The sequence below is a fragment of the Vitis vinifera genome, chromosome 13, assembly GCF_030704535.1.
Source record: "Vitis vinifera cultivar Pinot Noir 40024 chromosome 13, ASM3070453v1".
NCBI classification, from domain to species: domain Eukaryota; kingdom Viridiplantae; phylum Streptophyta; class Magnoliopsida; order Vitales; family Vitaceae; genus Vitis; species Vitis vinifera.
The window spans coordinates 2,366,734-2,387,003 of record NC_081817.1 but is presented as its reverse complement, the minus strand read 5'-3'; the positions used below and the strand labels follow the sequence as shown (position 1 = coordinate 2,387,003).

Sequence of the window (20,270 nt, the reverse complement as noted above, 5' to 3'; positions counted from 1 at the left end):
AAATTACTTAAATTGAGTAAAAAAAAAACTCATTCAATGGCAAGTTTTATGAATTATAAAAAAAAAAATACAAATTTTAAAATATCGATTTGATTTAGTTTTTATTGATTGAAAATCAAGAAAATTGAATACTAAACCGACTAAATCAGTTTTCATAATAATTAAACCCAACCGAACTTCATGATTGTTAAAAATTGAACCAATCGGTTGCTTTTGATGGGTTCGAATAAATTTTTGTAGAGTATTTATAATAGTAAATCTCCCTTCGGCTTTCTTTTTAATTTGAATAGATCTTGAACAAATTATATAGCAGGTTAATTATTATTCTTCTTATTCTAGTTCCATAAAATTGGGGACAAATAGAGTTTACATTATATAAAGGCAAGTAAAAATAAACATTATTTAGAGACTTAGAATTTTTTTATTTTTGCAAATTCGAAAACGGAGTTTAATACTACGTCGGTCTCCTGCTCAAACAATCATATTCATAGTCCTTTTGTATTTGTAATACCTCAGCGGGAGCTGCGACTCTTAATGGTAACTGCCGGAGGTGCGGAGCTGCGACTCCTAATGGTGGCTGCCGTAGGTGCGAGACATGCGTCAGAGCAAACTCCGGCATATTCGGCAACTTTGGTACCTGCGGCAACTTCGGCAACTGCGGGAGCTGCTTTGGACTGTTGTGTTTCTTCTTTCTCAAGGAAGACTTCAGTGAGAGCTGCGTTGGACTGCAGAGAACACTTCAACAACTGCAAAGCCTGAAAAGTGAACAAAAAGATTGATTAAATAAACATTCAAAAAGAATGTACCTTTCAAAACTTTTAAAGAAAAATGAAGGCTATGTTTTTAAAAACATTCATGAAAACGGTTTTTAAAAACTATTTTATGGTATTTTATAAAACAAAAACACGAATCTAAAATGTTTTTTAATTTACTTTTTGTTTATGTTTTTAAATACATGTAATGCTTTATTTTTAATAATTCTTTTGTATTTCTATAATTATTTTTAAAAGCAACTTAAAAACATTATATTTTTTGTTTCTTAATTGAAAATGTGTTTTTCTTTTTATTCTACAAAATAAAAAACTATTTTCAAAATCAATTACCAAACAAACAAGGCTTAATGATTTGGTAATTGATTTGCAAGTAACATCTACCAATTAATTGTGTTATGGAAAAAAGATAACTCCAACCAAATCTACAAGAGAATAGGCTAGAAAAGAAATCAATTAAAACCCAATAAGCTAGAGGATTGTTTACCTCATCAAAACCAATTTTAACCACCTTCTCCTCAAGAACATTAACTTCCTCTATGTTGCACTTCTTAAACAAAGCCATGGTTGCTGTCAGGGACATGGGTGTAATCGACAAGTCATCAGTCACCATGTAGGTAACCAAGCCCTGCACATGACCATAACTCCTTGATGAAGAGCAATGAAAGAAAGGATCATTACTCCTTGATGAAGAAGGATTAAAGAAAGGAAGAATAGCATATGTTGGTGTGTTCAACTTCAAGGGCGAGTCCGAGCTCTGGTTAGGCTGCAAGTAAGCTCCCTCCAGTTTTTTCACACTCTTATGCAGGCCTCCTAGACAAATTTCTTTTGGGAGGAAACCCACAATGGTGCCAATAGGCAAAGTTAGGAGGTTGAACAGGAAATCTATGAAATCTTTTTCAGCTTCAGCGAAGACAACTTTATTGTCCTGTGTGTTGATTAGAAGCTTCAAGTTCATCTCAGGGGTTGCTTTGGTTGTCATGCATGAATTAGACCATAAAACCAAAATTAGTTATGTAACAACTCAATTGCAATTGTGTAGATATATATATATATATATATATATGAAATCTCACATTAGATAAAAGAAAAAAATTTGATGCTATTTATGTATTAACTCCTCTTAAATTTCTAAACATGTTTTAAAATCGTGAAAACTCTTTAAGCTTGAAGCAAATAATATCTATACAGATTAATTTATCAAGAAAATAAGGAAATTAACAAACATATAACTCAACCAAGTTTGGTAAGCTTACCTAATATAGGAGAAAAAAAATTTTGATGTTATATATTTATGTAGGAACTCCTCTTAATTTTATAAACATGTTTTTAAATCGTGAAAACTTTTTAAGCCTAAAATGGATAATATCTACATAGATTAATCTATCAAGAAAACAAATAAAGTAACAAATATATAACTCAACCCCCTGCTTGGTAAGCTTACCTAAGTTGACGTTATTTATGATATTATTTATGTATTAACTAACGAGGAAACAAACTAACAAAAATTTTTGACGTTATTTATGTATTAACTCCCCTTAATTTTATAAACGTGTTTTTAAATTGTGAGAACTTTTTAGGTTCGAAACAGATAACATCTACATGAATTAATTTATCAAGAAAATAAGAAAATTAACAAACATATAACTCGGCCAAGTTCGGTAAGGAGAAAATAATTTTGACGCTATACATTTATATATCAACTCCTCTTAATTTTATAAACATGTTTTTAAATCGTGAGAACTCTTTAAGCCTAAAGCGAATAACATTTATATGGATTAATTTATCAAGAAAACAAGGAAACTTACAAACATATAACTCAACCCCATGTTTGATAAGCTTACGTGAGTTGGATGTATATATATACATGAAATCTCATAATAGATAGGAGAAAAAAAAAATTGACGCTATTTATGTATGAACTCTTAATTTTATAAACATGTTTTTAAATCATGAGAACTCTTTAGACTCAAAACGGATAATATCTATACGGATTAATTTATCAAGAAAACAAGGAAATTAACAAACATATAACTCAACCAAATTTGATAAGCTTACATGAGTTGAAAGCCATTTCCACCAAAAAAAGTAGTCCACTAACTTTTAAGTACCTAAAACTGAGCTTCTACACAGAAAACTAAAATAGAGAGAGAGAGAAAGGAGATGAAATTAAGATAGATGACTAGTGATCTTGAAGTGGAATTTGTGGCACTCTTCTTATTTTAAATTCATTATATAAGCAAAGACAAAATGGTTTTGGTTCTTTCCTTTCTCCTCAATTAAGGGTTTTGGTTCTCTTCTTGCAAGTATGGTTTTGAACTTGGATTCTTTCCTTTCTCAATCCCAAAAAGTATATTTGTTTTCTTTTTATTTTAAATTCATTATATAAGCAATGATAAAGTGGTTTTGATTCTTTCCCTTCCTTTCAATTAATGGTTTTGATTCTCTTCTTGCACTTTGAATTTTGATTTTTTCCCCTTTCCCAAAAAGTTTTTGGGTTCTATTCTTTTTTAGCAATGGTATAGACAATGGTTCTCAAGGAATATCTCACATAACCAAGCTTCCTTTAGCCAAGGGCAAAGCCACCATAGGCTTGGGGGTATATGCCCCCGCTCATATTTTAAAAATAAAAATTTCTTTTGCTTATTTAGGAATTTTAGAAAGTTAAAAAATAAAAATAAAAATGCAAGTTTGCCCCTCTAAAAAACTAATTTTGTGTGTGAAAGAAAAATAGATATAATAAAAAATTAGATAACCATGAACATTGAATAGATTTTATAAAATATTTGTTTGTTTATATTTTAAATTTTATTTAATGTTAATAAAATTAAATTTATTTAAATCCTAATATACATAAAATAAATCTAGAAAAATAAGTTTTTATAATTTTATATTTGATATTTTATTAAATATATATTTTTTACTGTGGGCTATGTTTTGTTTAATTTCAAGAGATTTTTTTAAATGTTTAGACTTTTAAGTTTAATCAAGTATTTTTTACTTCATGACTATGTACATAATTATTCAAACATATGTTATTTTAATTGTTGGTAAATTTTAATTTAATTTAAATATTTGATATTTTATCAAATATTTTTTTTATTTGTAGGTTATGTTTAGTTTAATTTAAAGATTTTTATAATTATTTAGACTTTTAGATTTAATCAAACATTTATTAATTTAGAATTGACTACCTAAGTTTTAATAATAACATTATATTATTACAAGATTCAACTTCATTGTGGTTTCTGCCATTGTTTCTACTATTTAAAAGCCGCGCAGATAAACAGACGGTATATACTTGGAGCATGTTTCCATGAACCCATATATACTTGGGAGGCCTGTGTGGGGAAGTTGAATGGTTGATGTAAATGAATTCAGTGCACGTAACCCCTATGATTTAATGCACTTCGTAAAAGTGCAAAAGTGAAAATTAATGGCTCTCTTCTTTTAAATTCATTATATAATTAGCATAGTACAATTAAAAACTGTTTTTTAAAATAGTTACCGAACAGACGCTTAACTTTTGAGCGTACATGTCATCATTACTCTTGATTTATAAAAACAATTGTTGAGTACTTTAATCCAATAAAAACTTGTTTAGCTAAGTCTCACTTTAGAAATTGTTAAGCATTCGTCCACGAACGGTATACAAGTTCATTTAAAAGTAATAAATTAATTTAACACATTAAGTATTACTTAATTTAGGTTTTATTTATTAAAAAAATATAGTTTCACATATAAAAAAATAGAAATCATTGAAAACCAATTTTTGTTTTTTAATTTCTAATATTAATAAATTCAATATTTGAATTTTGATTTAAATTATTTTTAAAAATTATTAATAGGATCATAAATTCATTACATACCAAAGGCTATGTTTGGTTCTCAAAAAAATACTAAGGAAAGAAAAATAAAAATAAAAAACGAAAGAAAATATGTTTCTCATATTTGGTTTCATAGTAGAAAATACCAAATGGAATTAAATATAATTAAAATTAGTAAAAATTTTATATATTCTTAAATTACTTAATCTTTATATAATGAAAAAAATAAGCAAAATGAATTTGAAGAAGTATATGAAAATAATTTATTGACTTTAAATTTATTTTTTATTATTCTTTGTTTTATTTCCTTTCACTTTTCTTCTCTATTTTTTCCCTCACATTTTCCCCCAAAATTTTCAGGAACCAAATAAAGTCAAAGTAATTAGTTATTTAGCATGAACCCTATAACTTTAGTAATCAATAGCTAGGTTTGATTAGTTCAATATTCCAATCTTGTGGTAATTACAAACTTTTGATTATTTGTTTAATAGTAAGAGTGAAAATCATTGGCTAAGCCAAATCATAATTTTCAAATTTTGAATTGCAAATATTAATTCTTTAAAACCATCTTAGTAAAATGGTGTATATCAAAGTCTATCAAGGTTTACAAATTCAATCAATTAATCAAGTGGCATGTTCAGGGGGGAACTCTCCAATATTTTAACCCTTTGTTTTTGTCTCACAACCTCCAATTAGTAAATTGAAGAACACAAAGGTATAGATCATCCTTCAAGTAGATGTTAAAATAAAATTAAAAATAAAAAATTTAACCAGCAAAAATGAATAATCATAAGATAACAACCATGCATGTTTAATCAACTGAGTCAAAATATGGTGGTGTGAAACAAAACCCATCATCAGTTCCCCAAAAACTCTCAAAGTCCAAAGAGTCATTTTCAATGGAATGCTTGATTAAGCCCCTATGTTCCAAGGAAGAGGCCAGTTAAGACTGCCTTGGACTGCAGTGATGCCTTCAGCAGCTTCAAACCCTACTATCGAACCGAGGAAAAACCAATATGGTTTCTGTCAGGACTTTCTTTGTCTTCAAAGAATATTGCAATTATCTAAATAAATAAATAAATAAAAATAAAAATAAAATAACAGATAGGTTAGCTGAATTGCATACCTCAGCCATGGTAAAATCGACGACTTTCTCCAAGGCACCCACTTCCTTCACATTGAACTTGTTGAGGAGAGTAATGCTAGAAATGGTAGACATAGGCTTCACCACCAAATCATCCATCACCATGTATGTCACCACCCCCCTCACAAACCCTCCCTCATTGGAAGAGGACTGATTTGCAGCCGGAGGAGCAATGTAATTCACCTCAGTGCTTGTGCAGCGCCGGCAACTAAGGCAAGTGGCAGAGTTATCATCAGCCATACTTCTATGACAGCAGAACAGATATAGAACTTCTTTGATGAGGTGGGTACCTGAGCATCACTTGTTAACAAAAGAGGGCCATGACTTAAGGCTGGTGCATTGGGTTTGAGAAGTGAGTCCTTGTCCTGATTTGGCAGTATGTAGGTTTGACTGAGATTTTCAATGCTGTCATATAGGTTACCAAGGCAACCCACCATGCCCTTCTTTGTGTCTATTAGAATCTTCAAGCTCACCTTCGTGTCTGCCATTAATGCTGTAGAATATTGGTGCTTGATAGTTTGAAGTTGCAGTGTGAGTACTGTTTATATGGGGCAACCATATATATAGTTGGCATGCAGGGGAAGTTGAATGGTTGATTTAGGTTTAAATCAAAATATATTGCATGGTAGGTGGTCATATTTAAGATTCACATACTTAAGGAAAACGAAGGGGTTGTCTGCTATTATACCATTCTGGAAAAAGTTCTACCAGGCATGCATGGATGGGAAGAGTCACTTTCCAATATATAGGTATCTGCTGCAAATGTATTGTTAGGAAGTAATCCATCTCTTTATCCACAAACATTACGGCTTAAAATTAAATTGACAGAAAAAAAAAATGAGAAAAGCAAAGTTTAGGACTGCATCAATTTCAGTATGAAACTGTAATATAAATATTGATTGTATTTATAAATGATAAAACAACTACACTAACTAATACCCATGAAAGGAAATTGATATTCTTGAGGTTGTACTGTGAGAACAAAAACGTTCAAGGAATTGTGAGTGCCATAGCTTCAGTATAGGTAATCAGTTGACCATGCTGTCTTGATTTGCAGAGATGCCTCGTGCAGTTTCAAATTAAGGCTGGGAAAAAGGAAATGAGAGACTTTAATTAATTATGGTCTCTAATGATAAATACTAAAATGAAAATTTTAAAATGAGGAGGAGCAATCAGATATATTATCTGCCTTTTTAGAAAGGAAGACGCTTGTTAGAACTTCCTTGGTCTGTAAAGATGCCTTAAGCAGCTTTAAACCCTGTGGAACAATCAAACAAACAAGAAGTAGGTTGGTTACAAATGACTGAATATAATACTAAGATGTTGAAATATTGCTTTATCTTCAGTATTTATTAGTTTCAATTTTGTATGGTTTTACTTCAGACAATTTGTACTGTGAATATTATCACATATTTTCTAACTCCATGCTCATAAGATTGAATTTTTCTGAGTTCCTCCTAATACCGTAGAAAAGAACCAAGTTTGTTTCTGAATCCAAGTGAAGTGGTTAATTTAATTTGGAAATTTAAGACAGAGGGTATTATTTAGATTTTAGATTGAACATGTAAATACCTCCGACAATGTAACTTCCACCACCTTTTCAAGTACTCCAACTTCCTTCACATTGTAGTTTCTAAGTAAAGCAATTCCAGATATGGTGGACATGGGTTTAACCGCTAGATCATCATTCACCATATAGGTCACAATACCTTTCACATAACCTCCATCCCTTTGATACGACTCAGATGTAGCAGGTGGTGGGCCGACGTAAGGCACCTCCGTGGATAAGGTGTACTTGCACTGTGGGCAAATGGCACGAGGATCATCTGCTATGAATCGGTGGTAGCTTCCACACATGTACACCTTTTTCGCCATTGATAAATTCTCGGTTAACAAAAGGGGAAAGTCAGCAGCTGAGACTTGGAGGATTGGTTTCAGTAGAGGGTCCTTGCTTTTGTTAGGCTGCATGTATGCTTCACTCAGACTTTCTAAGCTATCATAGAGGCTTCCCAGGGACCCCACCATACTGTTCTTATTGAGAAGCCTGATGATGGTTGCCACGGGAAGGGAGAGGAGGGTGAAAAGGAAATCTACGAATTCTTTTCCTGCCTCAGCAAAGAGGACTTTGTTGGCTTTTGTGTCAACCAGAAGCTTCATACTCATTTTGGAGGAGGCCATCGTGGGCTTTTTCTGTGATATATGGATGATGGGGAGGACATTTATATAGAGAGCCGGAACAGAAACATATGAAAATTAAACATTTACTGTATGTGAATGTTTGGGCTTCCAATGCAGAGTGGGTAATTGGAAAGGACAATACGGGTTATAGGGTGCATCAGAATTGAAATGGTTCTTTGAATGGAGGCGCATGCTCCCTCATTACTTAATGATTTCACTTTGTTTTTAGAATTTATTTATTTTTCAATGGTCCCAATGCTCAGAGCATTTAAAACTAGAAATTTTGATTATGTAAGTGCTCACACAGAAGGCCCATAGGCCCATCTTTAGAACTAGTATTCCCATCTAACAGCTTGTGTTCAGGATGAACTGTAATTGCTTTTCTTGCAGGTTAAAGATTTGATTGAGATGCCTGTAACACACAAAAAGAAAAAAAGAGCAAACGCATGAAGCTCCTGCAAGGGCGTTCCAACATATTTAACTTTGGCCTGAATGGGCTTTGGCATCTGTTTCCAGTGGCATGTGTTAAAACTAAAACACAAAAGTAGCAGAAAGATTAACCTGCAGAAATTAAAGTTTTAAAACATTATCTAATTTGCCTGATTTGGCTCTGGGAATCTGTTTCTAATAATAGTTCATATACAAGAAGATTCAGTCAGTGGGACAATTAAGTCCGGGTTACGAAGTTGTCACAGCACTGTACAACCAGTTGAATTGCCACAAAGAACTTATGAAGCAGCATCTCCTGCAAACAGCATGTGATACAATATGAGAAGAAAAGAATGTGAGCAGAAAAAAAAAATGCATGCTTAAAAATGGAAACAAAACGTGCTCTGCCTCAGCCAACTGTAACTGGAACCTCACGACTAGCATTTCAAACTGAAAGAAGGAAAAAAGAGGGGAAAAAAAAGTAAAGGGAAAAAGAGAAAATATTTGTCTTCTTTAGGCTAGGAAAGGTTAAAAAAGACAGACCAACAAACAAGCAAAGCGAGGGCAATTGTGGGCCCAAATTTGGAAGCAAACTCCACCAAAAGGAAATTGTGTAAAAATGACAGTCCTAAACCTACATAAACCCAGGCAAACATGAATTCTGAAATTTCCAAGAAAAAATGTGGTAGATTGACATGCAAAGGAAGGAGTAGTTGCAAGTAAAGCAAGTTTAGCAGTTCTACGGTGAGCGGCTAAAATATTTGAAACTTGTCGAACTTGACAAGCATCATCTTTTTACGGAGAAAATCAGATTGGCATTTTTCCATGGAGGCAGCTAAATATCTGCTCCTTGGGATTAAATTGCTATTCCATTTAGAACAAGAATATCACAACAAACTAAACTATGGGTGATCCACTAGCCAACAATATGCCACATCACTGGGAGAAAAGAGCGGTCCTGTTCCTCCACAAACAATGACTTTATTTTCTTTGTACTGAATAACTGGGCTGTAGTGGAAAAACAGGACTCAAAGGTCTGGCCACAAAATATCTCCAAACCAAAACAACAACCAAAAAAAATAAAATAAAAGGAAAAAAAAAGAGGCAGAGACCAAGCCCTTTTACAACACCTAGAAATAACAAAACTGTATGTTCTAGAAACTAGAGTTGTATTCATTTTTGAAAAGTAATTCATACCTCACTGATTTTGTCAGGGGAAGGTCCTTCTGATGCCTGACTAAGTTCTAGTGCAAATTACACCACCTGAAGAAATGGGAAAATAATGCGAGCTATTGGATTTCAGAATATCTCCTGAACTGTGGTAGTGCTACAATGGATGCAACAATGCAAAGAATTCTACTGGCTCTTCATCTTCTTTAACAATCTGTTAATGTCCACGATTCAAAATGCACAGTTAAAACAACTATGAGATAATTCAAAATCTAATCAGCATTCTTCTCCTAGCTTATAAATCAGAGAAGAGAATGGAATGTAAGGGAGAATGTGTAACATTACTTAAGAAAGACAACAGAAGTCAAAAACATCTAGGTTTGATTTCTGATAACAGAAATCAAACTTAAAGCATTTAGATAAATAATTTAGCAATAATTTATCAAAATAAATAAATAATTCAGCAATAGACACATGCCAAAGATCAGTACATCATGGAATCAGATAAAAATGGTAACTAACAGATATGTAACTAACTTCCCTGTATTAACAAGGCAAACAAGGATGCAGAGCTAAAAAAAGCGGCATTGAAACATATAGAAAATTGGGTCAAATCAATAATAAAAGCAGGCAAGAAATTGAAGAGGAACTAATGGAAAAATCAAAATTCACCCGGAAGCAAAATTCCCAGATTTTCTTTGCGCACTTGCCAAGAGCTTCACAACCTTCTTTTAGTAGGAGACAATGATATCCTACTCTAAGGGCTTCACAATTATTTCCCCTCATGTACCAATTCTCTTTTCCACTTTTAGGGAAACCGTTTTCCAAATGGGTGCCCAGGATGTATCTCAGCATGCTTATGCTTCTGCCAAAAGGTTCAAATAACATCTTCATACTGAAGATCATGTCAGGAAAAATGTTACAAACTCCAATTGACCTAGAAATTCGTCATGGGGATCATAGAACCAAGTAATAGCATTAATAGGGAGGTCAACTTTTTCAATCCTCTGTTTTCCTGTCACTTGTTCCACAAACACCGAGAAAATGACATCTAAGTCATCTGAATCCTCTTTTCATACACTTCCCTCTCTGCACCATACTGAACTCCTTAACAAACCTCACCATTACCCATAAAACCCCAAAACAAGAAAAATATGAACATCCAAATCTCTCAAGTCACTCTACCAAACAATAAATGATGATTTACCATTTTTGCACCCCTTCTACATGTACAACACCAATTAGGAAGCATGTTCCCTCTCCTGGCTAGCCAGTTATCATGAGGATCTTTCCCAGTGAAATGCCATCCAGGCCGAGAAACCAATCTTTGAGGGGAGCTAGAGTAACCCATACCTCCTTGGAAGGAAACTAACCACCTTCTATGTACAAAAAAGAACAATAGAATTTCACATGGTAATTTCCTCTTTGATGGCTCTCATCTTATCATATCCATCCCCTTCCTCAGTATAAATGCTCAATAATGACACCAAAATTAGACACCTGCTGGCTCTACCCCAGGTACAGAAAAACCCTAATGAATCCTGGATTCAAATGTCCCTTGGATGACAACAAAAATAATCAGCAACTGAAGCACCTTTGATCTTTTTTTATTTTTAGGCAAACAGAAAATATATTAAAAGTGCTAAGAAATGGGTACCAAAGTACACATGATATATATGATAGACACTACTAGGCAAGCGAAAAGAAGAGAGAAAACAAAAAAGCAAACTGCCTGCCCTTATTTGGAGTTCAACCAATCAACGAAGCATATCATGGTCATTGACATCTATATACACTCTATCAAGTCTAACCCTTTCCAAAAAAATTACATAAAACTATAAAAGAAGATTTGATTGCTTGGTCTATTTGTTCAACATCTTCAAACAATCTCAAATTTCTTTCCTTCCATATAGTCCAAAGCAAGCATACGGACAGGCTTCCAAGCTTTCTTCATTTCTTCCCCACAAAGGAACTGTGCCAAGTAAATCTCTTGAGTTGAAATGGCCCCTTTGTAGAGAAAGAAATTCGAGCACCATCCTACAGCCTTCTCCCCACCAAACATCCTACAAAAAGAGAATCATTTGGCTAATTCCTACCTGATAGAACACCCAATTGGAGAACTCTGCACAACATGTCCTAGTACCTTTTCCAAAAGCTAACACTGAACGCTGCTCTATGATCATCAGAACACCTACTTCTCTAACCTTATACTTTCTAGCCACCACCATCACCTTCAAAACCATCCATCTGCATAGACACTTTGTTAGGCAACCCTGTATTTTCACTCTGAGACCTCCACACTTCAAATACCCCACCCATTCAACTAAATAGTACCTTTTTTATGGGCAAAATATATTGTACTTCCTTTCCTCTTCTTATGTCTTCTATTATTTTTTTTTTCAACAGGCCTTTCCCCTCCACTAATTCCAAACCCCAAACCACCTCGTTTGCAGCTTCATACCTTTTTTCTTGATAATTCTCAAAAAATTTCTCTACTATCCCTACTTGCAAATCATGTGTCATGACTTTAAGGGATGACCTTATTTCTGTTGAACAATTTCTTTAGCAGGCTCTCAAAAACATTTTGAGGCTTCAAAAGAGGAATGCTTAATTGTCGATTCTCTTAACCATTTTGCCTAATTAAGCAAGAAACTCTACAAAACATTTACAAGAATGAATCAGAGCTAGTACTACAATAATAATGCATAGGATTTTGATAGCATCTTCCCTAGATGAAGTATCATAAGCATAAATTCCCAAATTCATAACGAAAATTGCAATTATCTATTTCAAGAATAAAACATTGCTTTTCATGTTTTATATGACTTCATCAGGAGCACTCAAATGCAAGAAATATAAAGTTGGTGACTCCAAGTATTCCTAAACCTTAAAAGCCTTCAAATCCAAGAAAGCTTCATCACATAAGAAATGAATAAACAGAGCACAAACTTAGAGGTGCTGAAGAAAAATAAGAAACTAAGGAGAATTAAACAGAAAATGCTAAAACACAAGTTCTGTACCTTAATGGCAGTGTCCTCTGGCAGACCCAGCTGAGAACGAACATCACAACCAACTTGGTTCCAGTCAATCTCTTCTAGATCACCTACCTCTCTGCTGCTATCTAGTAGAGCCCGGGTATTACCATGATTGAAAGATCTTCCTACCCAAATATATATAATCCTATCCTCAGCTTTTCCTAAACCTGTACTTGGAAAGAAGAAAACAAATGCAGCTTTGGAATCCAGATCACCTGCACCAAAGGATGCAAATTTTTCTAAGCTAGGCCAGCAACATACTAATGGTTGTACTGGGTCACCATGAGCTTCCATCATTCCAGTCAAGACAGTTGAATCCTGACTTCCTTCCAAAGGATCATTTCTCAGTGTCTCATCACCATTTCTGACAAAACCAATGTCCTTATGTGAATCATCACTAGCTACTCTACCTGATGATATCCGCAACTCGCATTGTTCAGTTGAGTTCCCATCTCCATTTCTAGCACCATTCTTGAACTCTGAGACATGTTCTACACTAGAACATGGTTCAGAAAAAGAGCAAGTGTTGACGTCTATCCTCACAGCATCTTCTTGACAGGAAACCGAAGTTGAAACATTATTTTTTAACCTTGTTTCATCAGTCAACACAGGCAGTGTAAGTGACTTTGACAAGCTACCTCTGCGCTCAGCCAGGGAAACGGGAAATCTTTTAAATGGTAGGGAGACTGATTGAGAAGAATGCTGTGAAGTAACACTAACAAGTTCTGGATTGTTAGACACAGATTGAAAAGAAGCATTAGATGCAGATTGAGAAGAAGTGTTAGATGTGCTAGATGTGAAAAGAGACAAATTAGAAAGGGTAGACAAGGTTGATGATAGAGGAAGAGGGCATGCAACAGTGGAAGGAGACATCAGAGGGGACTCAGAAAAATACTTTGATGTACCACTTGAATCGGAAGAAATGGAATCAGGGGAGAGATAAGGTGGTGAGGAAGATGAAGATGATGATGATGATGATGATGATGCTGATGATGATGATGATGGTGGTGGTGAGGATGATGTTGAAGAATTAGCAGGAGAATGTGATGGTTTGTTCATAAAATTATCAACACCGACTATTAACATAGAATCTGAAAACACCCTGTGAAAGGATAACCTGGGAGCCGAAATGAACTCCTTCATATTGCCAAAGGCAAACTTACGCCTCAGCGCACTCCAACTGCTTTCTCTTACAGGAAGGTGGGTTTCATGTTCAGTCTCAGATGATGCAAAAGGGGGCACAAAACCCCCGGAGATTGCTTTCTTGAAAATCTCATAATCAACATTATATGAATCCACTTTTCTCTCACCAAGGCAAACATCAACCATTGATTTCCCAACCTCCACCCCATTAACAGATTTATCCATCAAAGGCAAAAGGTTAGAAAAAGCATCCCAGAAGTATGACTGTTCTTCTCCTTCCTTGATCACTGTTATTGGCCCCTGTACTCTTTCATAACGAACAATCTGACAAACCGCAGCTCTGGCATCCCTTTCCATTATGAACTCACAATTTTTACCAATCCAAACATAGATTGCAGAAGGTACATGTACAATAAATGCACCCCTAGAATCAAGAGCAGATGGTGAAGGATCATTCAACATTTTTGGAACAAGATGCAAAGGATCATATGGAGAGTGTGGGGCAATTCTATACATCCTCAGTAATGAACTTGGACTAAGAGGAAAGGCATGGACCCTTTTTTGACACTGTAACAACTGGCAAGCAAACCCCATATTTGGATCAGCAATTCCCCTAGCTGCTTTCACATACTGAAATGCATCTTCAAAACTCTGCCCTTCTCTCCACATAAGATATGCAATCACAAGCGAAGTGGATCGAGACACCCCTTGGCAACAATGAACAAAAACCCTTCCCCCCTGTTCTCTAACATCCTCAAAGTAGTCAAAAACATCATAAAGTATACTGGTGATGTCTTCAGATGGACTATCCTGCAACCACAAAGTTCTGTACACAAAATCGGCTCTGAAATATTCAGGACAAACAAAACCCACACAATTGAGAATATGGGTGATTCTGTTCTGCTTCAAAATCTCCCTATCCTTTGCAACCGCATCTCCCCCAAGATATATATGTTCAGCAACCTTAGAGCACTCTTTATCAAAGAATGCAATCTTATCCCTCCTCACAAGCCCACCATTCTTATCCGGGTTTTTCTGAATCGCAGACAAATCAAGCTTCAGCCTATCTCCACCCTTATTCATATCTCTCCCACTTGGGGTGGGTGGTTGAGGCCACTCCCCAACATCATCAGAACTTGCCTTTGGCCACTCATCCAAGCTCCTGCGAGCAATGGACAATGGCTGCAGTGGTGGCAAGCACGCCCGGGCCTTACAGTTTTGCTGAGATCGTGGGGTTAATGGAGCCGGAAACCGCCGGTTTTGGCCACTATTATTCCCAATACCACCGTTTGGATCTGAGCAATCCTTTTCTTCAGACTCAGGGTTTCTCAGCCCCGTCCGAGACGAAGACCAGGACGCCGACCGCCAGAACGTTTTCCGATTTCCAGCAACCTGGTACGGAACACGAGAACCATCCTCTTTTCCCACCATGCCCACAACAAACCCTCAATGCGGAGGCAGGAACAAACTCAGATATCCAAAACAGCTAATCTCGCCAATCCCAACCAGAAAACTGGAGATTCTCACCCAAACCCAAATTCACAAAAGAAAATCAAACCGACACGGGAAACATCCGATTGACCAAAGCAGTCAGTCTTACAAACAAATCCTGATCTGGGGTCCAGAGATTAACTATAACAAACAAAGAACCCACAATCAAAAGCAGTAAATCCACCACTAAACATCCAGATTCAGCAGGAAAAGAAACGAAAACCCTAAAATCTTGAAGCAAAATCTTGCCAAAAAGCAAAAAGTAGAGGAAAACAATTCAAACGGCCGTGCACTTTTCCGGGGTTTCTCGAGCAAAACATCAGCCTAGAAAGATTAAAAAATAGGGAGAGAAAATGGGGTTAGGTTTTGGAACTTACAGGGCAAGAAAGAGGTGACCATGAGAGAGTGAGGAGCATCCAAAGAGAGGAGTAGGGGCAGCAAGAGTCTTTTCACAAATTCGTTTTTGGGTTTTATGATTATCGTTCAACCCAACAAGACAATGGAGATTTGTATTGTATGGAGAGAGCGATGGGGCTTTTTCTATATATTTTGAAACGCAACTTCGACTTCACATAAGTTGAGTGTTCTGCCATTATTCTTTACTATTCATCCATCCAATTTCCCAGTCAGCGCTTTGAAAAAGACAGATTTTCATGAACCCTAATCCGGTAAAAATCGATTCATCTGTTTGATATTTTTATTCTTTGATTTGATTCTTATATTGATTTTTTCACTTTTGTCTAATATACGTTAGTACAAAAATAATAAAATATAGTTTTTAAATTTTAAAAAAAAATAACAAATTTTGAATTAAAAACCATTTTTTTATGACTTTTTAAATTTGATACATTTTTAGATTTTCCTTTAATAGAATATTCTATCCAATAATCAAAAATATAAAAATAAATAAATAAACTTAAAAATTTATATTTATAACGAAGTATATTTTTTCAATACCCATCGAAAATACATCATCAATCGAGTAATATAATAGATATAATTTAAATATTTTATCTATATATTTTTCACCATATCTAATTCGATAAGAATAGACTTGTTAGAAAAAATTATATTTTATACAAATTTTTAGTGCTTTTATGAATAATAATTTTTTTTTAAAAGGTTTTTTTTATTTGAGTCACTAAATAAAATTTTATTCATAAAAATAATTAAAAATTATTTTTAAAACTTTCTTCTATAATATTATCAAATAGGCTCCAACTTTCTTTAAATATTATGGATATTGTAAAATTAATATGAGTTTAAATGAATCCATATATAAAGAAATTAATAAAATACATGATTTAAAAATAAAAATAAAAAAGTTGAATCACCAACAATGGTCAATGACTATTTATTATATTCTAAGAAAGACAAATATCCAAAAATTATTATTAAATGGACCATTAATTAATGGATCATGTTTGATTGATGATAAGAATATAAATGAAATATAGATAAAATCACTAAATTTAAGACTTAAGAGGATTGGCCTTTCTTGGAAAAAGCCTTCAATCCACAACCGTGTTCAATATGCATTAATTCTCCCCTTAAAATCAAAGGAAAAGCCGAAGTATACATTTAGATAATCTTATCATAAGAAATTTGAAATTAATGAATACATAAAATAAATAAATAGAAGTTGAAACCTGAACAAATTACATTATCACTTCTTTTAAAAAAAATTCTTTTGTATTTATCAAAAAATTTCAAATATCATATCTCATATGGGATAAAGAGGAAAGTTTCTATTGTCATATAGATATGAATTTTTTTAATTATATAAACATATTTTCAAGTTTTTCTTGAGCTTAAAGTAAACAATATCTACACAATCGATCCTACACTCAAACGTAAATGTTTGTTTGACCTGTGAAATGTGTTAAACTCTTGATTTTTTTTTTTAAGGTAAGAGAAGCTACCATAAATAACATTAATATTTATTATACTTTAAATCTTATAATATTTACAATTTAAAACTATTTAGAAACATTCCAATATTCTCACTTGAGTGGTTGTTTAAGTGATTTTATTACCATCATAAATTTCATTATTACTAGTTTTAGGGTCATATACATTATTCATATATGCAAAAATTTGTGGGTTTGGGTTCAAAATTATTTTCTCATATTTTATTTACTTAAAAATTTATAAAAATAAATATAATTAATAATTGTTTAAAAACGATATATTTTTAAATATTTAATCTTTAAATAAAAAATAAAAATAATTTATATGGTTTTAGATCAAATTTTGATCATCTTATTTGAGAATTAATTAATGTTAACCCAAAAAATAATATTTACAAATAAATTAAAAATATTCATAGAGTTTGTTTCAATGTTAGAAGCGTTTCTAACTTTCTTTTACTACTTTAAAATTAAAAAAAATAATCATTATCAAACAGACTTTTAAGTTTTGAACAACGGGAAAATTGTTATTTTATTAATTTTCTTATATTAATAACGAAACATTAGTAAAATTAATAGGTGGTGGTAGTCAAAATCAGACAAAACAACAAAAATTTGTTAGATTCTAACATCAAATGATGTCTTCCCCTTCCATCGTTTCTTTTCCTTTTTCCCTTTTTGTTTATTCATTTGGTTTGCTTTTTAAAAACCAAATTTCAAACTAGTAAACATTTTAAAAAGAAAGAAAATTTGATTGGGCAGACCAACTTTCACCCCAATTTCAAAAGCTTGCTTCAAAACGACCAAGACCTCACTTTCATAAAGAATAAGACCTAACTTGAAGATTGGGGCCGAGGAGAAAATTGATGCCACAAAAATCATACCGGTAGCAAATCGTCAAGAGCAAGCTAAAAATGTCTCCTTTTTTTTTTTTTTTTTGGCCCCACGAATTTGATGTCACATATGAAGATGAAGATGATGTTTGAGACGAAGGGGTTCGATTTAAAATCACAAATTTAGAATATATCGAATCCTACTAGGCATGGGAATCTGTTGAATCTTGTTATGCTTTTCCCCTAAAGCTAAAAATCTCCTCTGCAAACCTTCATCCCTAAGGCACATTTTCCATATGGAAACAGGAAACTAGACTCTTTTTGGAAATTGTTTTTTTTTTTTTTTTCAAAACCACAAAATAAATTTTTTTTTTTATATTTTTAAAAACATAAAATATGATATTTTCAAAAAATATCTTTTAATTATTTTGATTTATTCTTTTAATGATTTTTGTAAATAAAAATAAAATTCTATATATAAAAATATGGAAAATGGGTTAAGTAAAAAAATTTAAGTTTATTTTGGGATAGACATCTCTAGCGGTGTGTGGTTCACACTCCACACTTCTTCATAGATTTTTTTATATTTAAAAAAATAAAATAAAATTGGGGAGACCCATTTTTTTCCCTTTCAAATGTGGAACTTTTACTTTTTGTTTAATTAAAAATTTTAAAATATTAAAATTATGTTTGTTTTTAATTTAAAAAAATTATGTTTTATCTTAAACATAAGAGCACTCACAAATAAAAAGTAATTTACTTATGTTTCTTAAAATAAAGTTAAAAACTATTCCAATTCATCACTTAAAGTTAAAGTTATAGATTAAACAAGTGTCGGGTAAAACTTAATAGTTATTACTTAATAATTTAAATTAAATTATATTTAAATTATATAACTAAAAATGTATTACTTAATTATTACTTTAAAATTATTTGATAAAATTAACCTAAAATATATTTTAAATTATTAAATTAACATATTTATCAAATTAATATATTTATTTTTATAAATTATAATTAAAGTAAAAGAGGAGGTTGAATAACAATGAAGGTTGTGAAATAGCAAATGAGATCTTAGAGATAACCAAACAAATTAGTGTAAAAATATACGAACTTAAAAATAAGTAAATTATTTTTAATTTTAAGTTTATTAAGTTATTTTATCAAATATACTTAATTTATTTAATAACTTAAATTAAGTTATTAAATCACTGTAAATTACTAAGTTGGTTTACCAAACATCTGCTGATGGATAGTTTTGTTTATGAAAAGTTAGCCGATCCTAATTAACACCCAAATATACTATCACCGTCTAGGCTTGTATTTAAGAAGAATGGGCACATAACGAGCCAATGTTGGCAACTATTGTTGAAAACAAAACACAACACAGTTTTTAATTTTGAAAAACACATTTAACCCTTTTTTTTTTATTAAAGATGATTTTTAAAAGAATCCATTTTCAAAATAAATTGTTTTTTACAACATATTTGAGATATTTTTCACAAAGTATTTTGAAAAACAAATAAAAATACAGTTTTTACAGTGCACGGTATCTTCAAAGAAAATAAATGGAGAAAACTATTTTTCATATTTAAAATCCTGAGCAAAACTTACCCTTAGAAATAATTAAGAACTGTTTCAAAGAATTGTTCTCAAGTCTCTTTGTCTGTCACACATTCGATCCCTTTTTTAGTCGTATTGGAGAAAAATGCAAAGAAGAGACACGAGAGAGACAGAGTTTTCTCCAACAAGGTCCTGTTCGTCAAATGGTAGGGCCAGCATTTTTGTTAGGCGTGAAAGAAAGCAGCTTCCAAAGTCTATCCATGAACTACCATGTCGGATAGCATTGAAATTGATAAAGACTACCACATACAGAATTATTAGGAATAGACCCGGAATCTATATGTAATCAAATGAGAAAACCCCAACTCATTTAGCATAATTGAATAGAAAATCATAGAAAGTGGGGTAGTGTGAAGTGTGAACCAAAGACCATCGGAAGTAGAAGTAGGGCAGGAGCTGTTGATAGGTTATAAATCATTTCAAGCTAAAATTCCAATTGGGAGAAAGTAGACAGATGGATATGATTCTAGACTTGACGGAACTCAATTCTGGAACTAAAGAAGAACCCATAAACCAAGTTTAGTCGGTAAAAGTAAACTAGAAGTCAATGTCACTATGCGGAATTCAAGCAAAGCATTTGATTCAAGAGTCTAGTCTAAGGATATGGTATCAAGACAACTATGTCATTCCAGTCTCGAGGATTGAATCATTTTCCTTTTCCACGTAAGGGAAATCAGAACATTTGAGAAGGGTATGAAAAGAAGTAAAGAGCAATCT

At 32.8% G+C, this 20,270-nt stretch overlaps 3 protein-coding genes and 1 non-coding gene across 7 annotated transcripts; all 4 read right to left on the bottom strand.

Moving 5' to 3' along the window:
* Positions 1-349: 349 nt before the first annotated feature.
* LOC100245104 (uncharacterized) lies at positions 350-2,972 on the bottom strand. Its single transcript, XM_002276275.4, has 3 exons — positions 2,829-2,972; positions 1,258-1,739; positions 350-755 (listed from the first exon to the last, which is right to left on the bottom strand). Exons 1-3 carry the CDS (start codon positions 2,842-2,844, stop codon positions 513-515), a joined length of 741 nt encoding a protein of 246 aa, XP_002276311.1. The 5' UTR covers positions 2,845-2,972; the 3' UTR covers positions 350-512.
* Positions 2,973-5,416: 2,444 nt separating this feature from the next.
* On the bottom strand, positions 5,417-6,379 carry LOC100250229 (uncharacterized). Its single transcript, XR_009467227.1, has 2 exons — positions 5,724-6,379; positions 5,417-5,586 (listed from the first exon to the last, which is right to left on the bottom strand). It is a non-coding gene; the product is annotated as an uncharacterized LOC100250229 (transcript).
* Positions 6,380-6,894: 515 nt separating this feature from the next.
* On the bottom strand, positions 6,895-7,919 carry LOC100255403 (uncharacterized). The gene is made up of 2 exons (XM_002276227.1): positions 7,314-7,919; positions 6,895-6,999 (listed from the first exon to the last, which is right to left on the bottom strand). The coding sequence occupies exons 1-2, from the start codon at positions 7,917-7,919 to the stop codon at positions 6,895-6,897; spliced, it is 711 nt and encodes a 236-aa protein (XP_002276263.1).
* A 435-nt stretch (positions 7,920-8,354) lies between these two features.
* LOC100260475 (protein-tyrosine-phosphatase MKP1) lies at positions 8,355-15,761 on the bottom strand. Of its 4 annotated transcripts, XR_009467225.1 has the most exons (4): positions 15,565-15,756; positions 12,539-15,328; positions 9,546-9,732; positions 8,355-8,664 (listed from the first exon to the last, which is right to left on the bottom strand). XR_009467225.1 is itself a non-coding variant. In XM_059741410.1 (3 exons), the coding sequence occupies exons 2-3, from the start codon at positions 15,125-15,127 to the stop codon at positions 9,676-9,678; spliced, it is 2,646 nt and encodes an 881-aa protein (XP_059597393.1). In that variant the 5' UTR covers positions 15,128-15,328; positions 15,565-15,756; the 3' UTR covers positions 9,291-9,675. The 4 variants fall into 4 exon arrangements, 2 of the variants coding, with proteins under 2 accessions (XP_059597393.1, XP_059597392.1); XR_009467226.1 differs by having other exon boundaries at positions 12,539-15,756; XM_059741410.1 differs by lacking the exon at positions 8,355-8,664 and having other exon boundaries at positions 9,291-9,732.
* Positions 15,762-20,270: the final 4,509 nt, after the last annotated feature.

Coding starts and splice junctions, on each gene's coding strand:
- LOC100245104 (XM_002276275.4), bottom strand. Junction 756..1,257: donor TTAAAATTGGTTTTGATGAG/GTAAACAATCCT, acceptor TTCACTTTTCAG/GCTTTGCAGTTGTTGAAGTG.
- LOC100255403 (XM_002276227.1), bottom strand. CDS start 7,919: ATGGCCTCCTCCAAAATGAGTATGAAGCTTCTGGTTGACACAAAAGCC. Junction 7,000..7,313: donor TGGAAGTTACATTGTCGGAG/GTATTTACATGT, acceptor ATTGTTCCACAG/GGTTTAAAGCTGCTTAAGGC.
- LOC100260475 (XM_059741409.1), bottom strand. CDS start 15,127: ATGGTGGGAAAAGAGGATGGTTCTCGTGTTCCGTACCAGGTTGCTGGA.